The following is a 218-nucleotide window of genomic DNA, read 5'->3' on the forward strand; positions in this document are numbered from 1 at the left end:
TTACAACGGTTCAATTATGTTGAGGTCTGGCGATTGTGCTGGCCAGGAAAGATGTTTGATGATATTCTGATGCTCCTCAAACCAAGACTGAACCTTTTTGGCTGTGTGTATGGGCGCATTATCGTCTTGGAATATGGCAGTGTTTGGCAGCAGTATGCTAGTCATAGTAAGAACTTCATCATTGAGGATGTCGAGATATTCATTCGCAGTAATCCGGC

General features: G+C 43.6%; 1 protein-coding gene across 1 annotated transcript in view; it reads right to left on the reverse strand.

Annotated features, from left to right (window-relative positions):
* LOC116853657 overlaps positions 1-218 on the reverse strand; it is a 9,352-nt gene that overhangs the window by 6,928 nt on the left and 2,206 nt on the right. The window contains exon 2 of the mRNA XM_032834811.1: positions 19-173. Within this exon, the coding sequence (XP_032690702.1) occupies positions 19-173 (155 nt within the window). The remainder of the gene's footprint in view (positions 1-18; positions 174-218) is intronic.

This window comes from Odontomachus brunneus, unplaced genomic scaffold (genome assembly GCF_010583005.1).
Source record: "Odontomachus brunneus isolate Ranch 3 - 2012 unplaced genomic scaffold, Obru_v1 Obru_scaffold_413, whole genome shotgun sequence".
NCBI classification, from domain to species: domain Eukaryota; kingdom Metazoa; phylum Arthropoda; class Insecta; order Hymenoptera; family Formicidae; genus Odontomachus; species Odontomachus brunneus.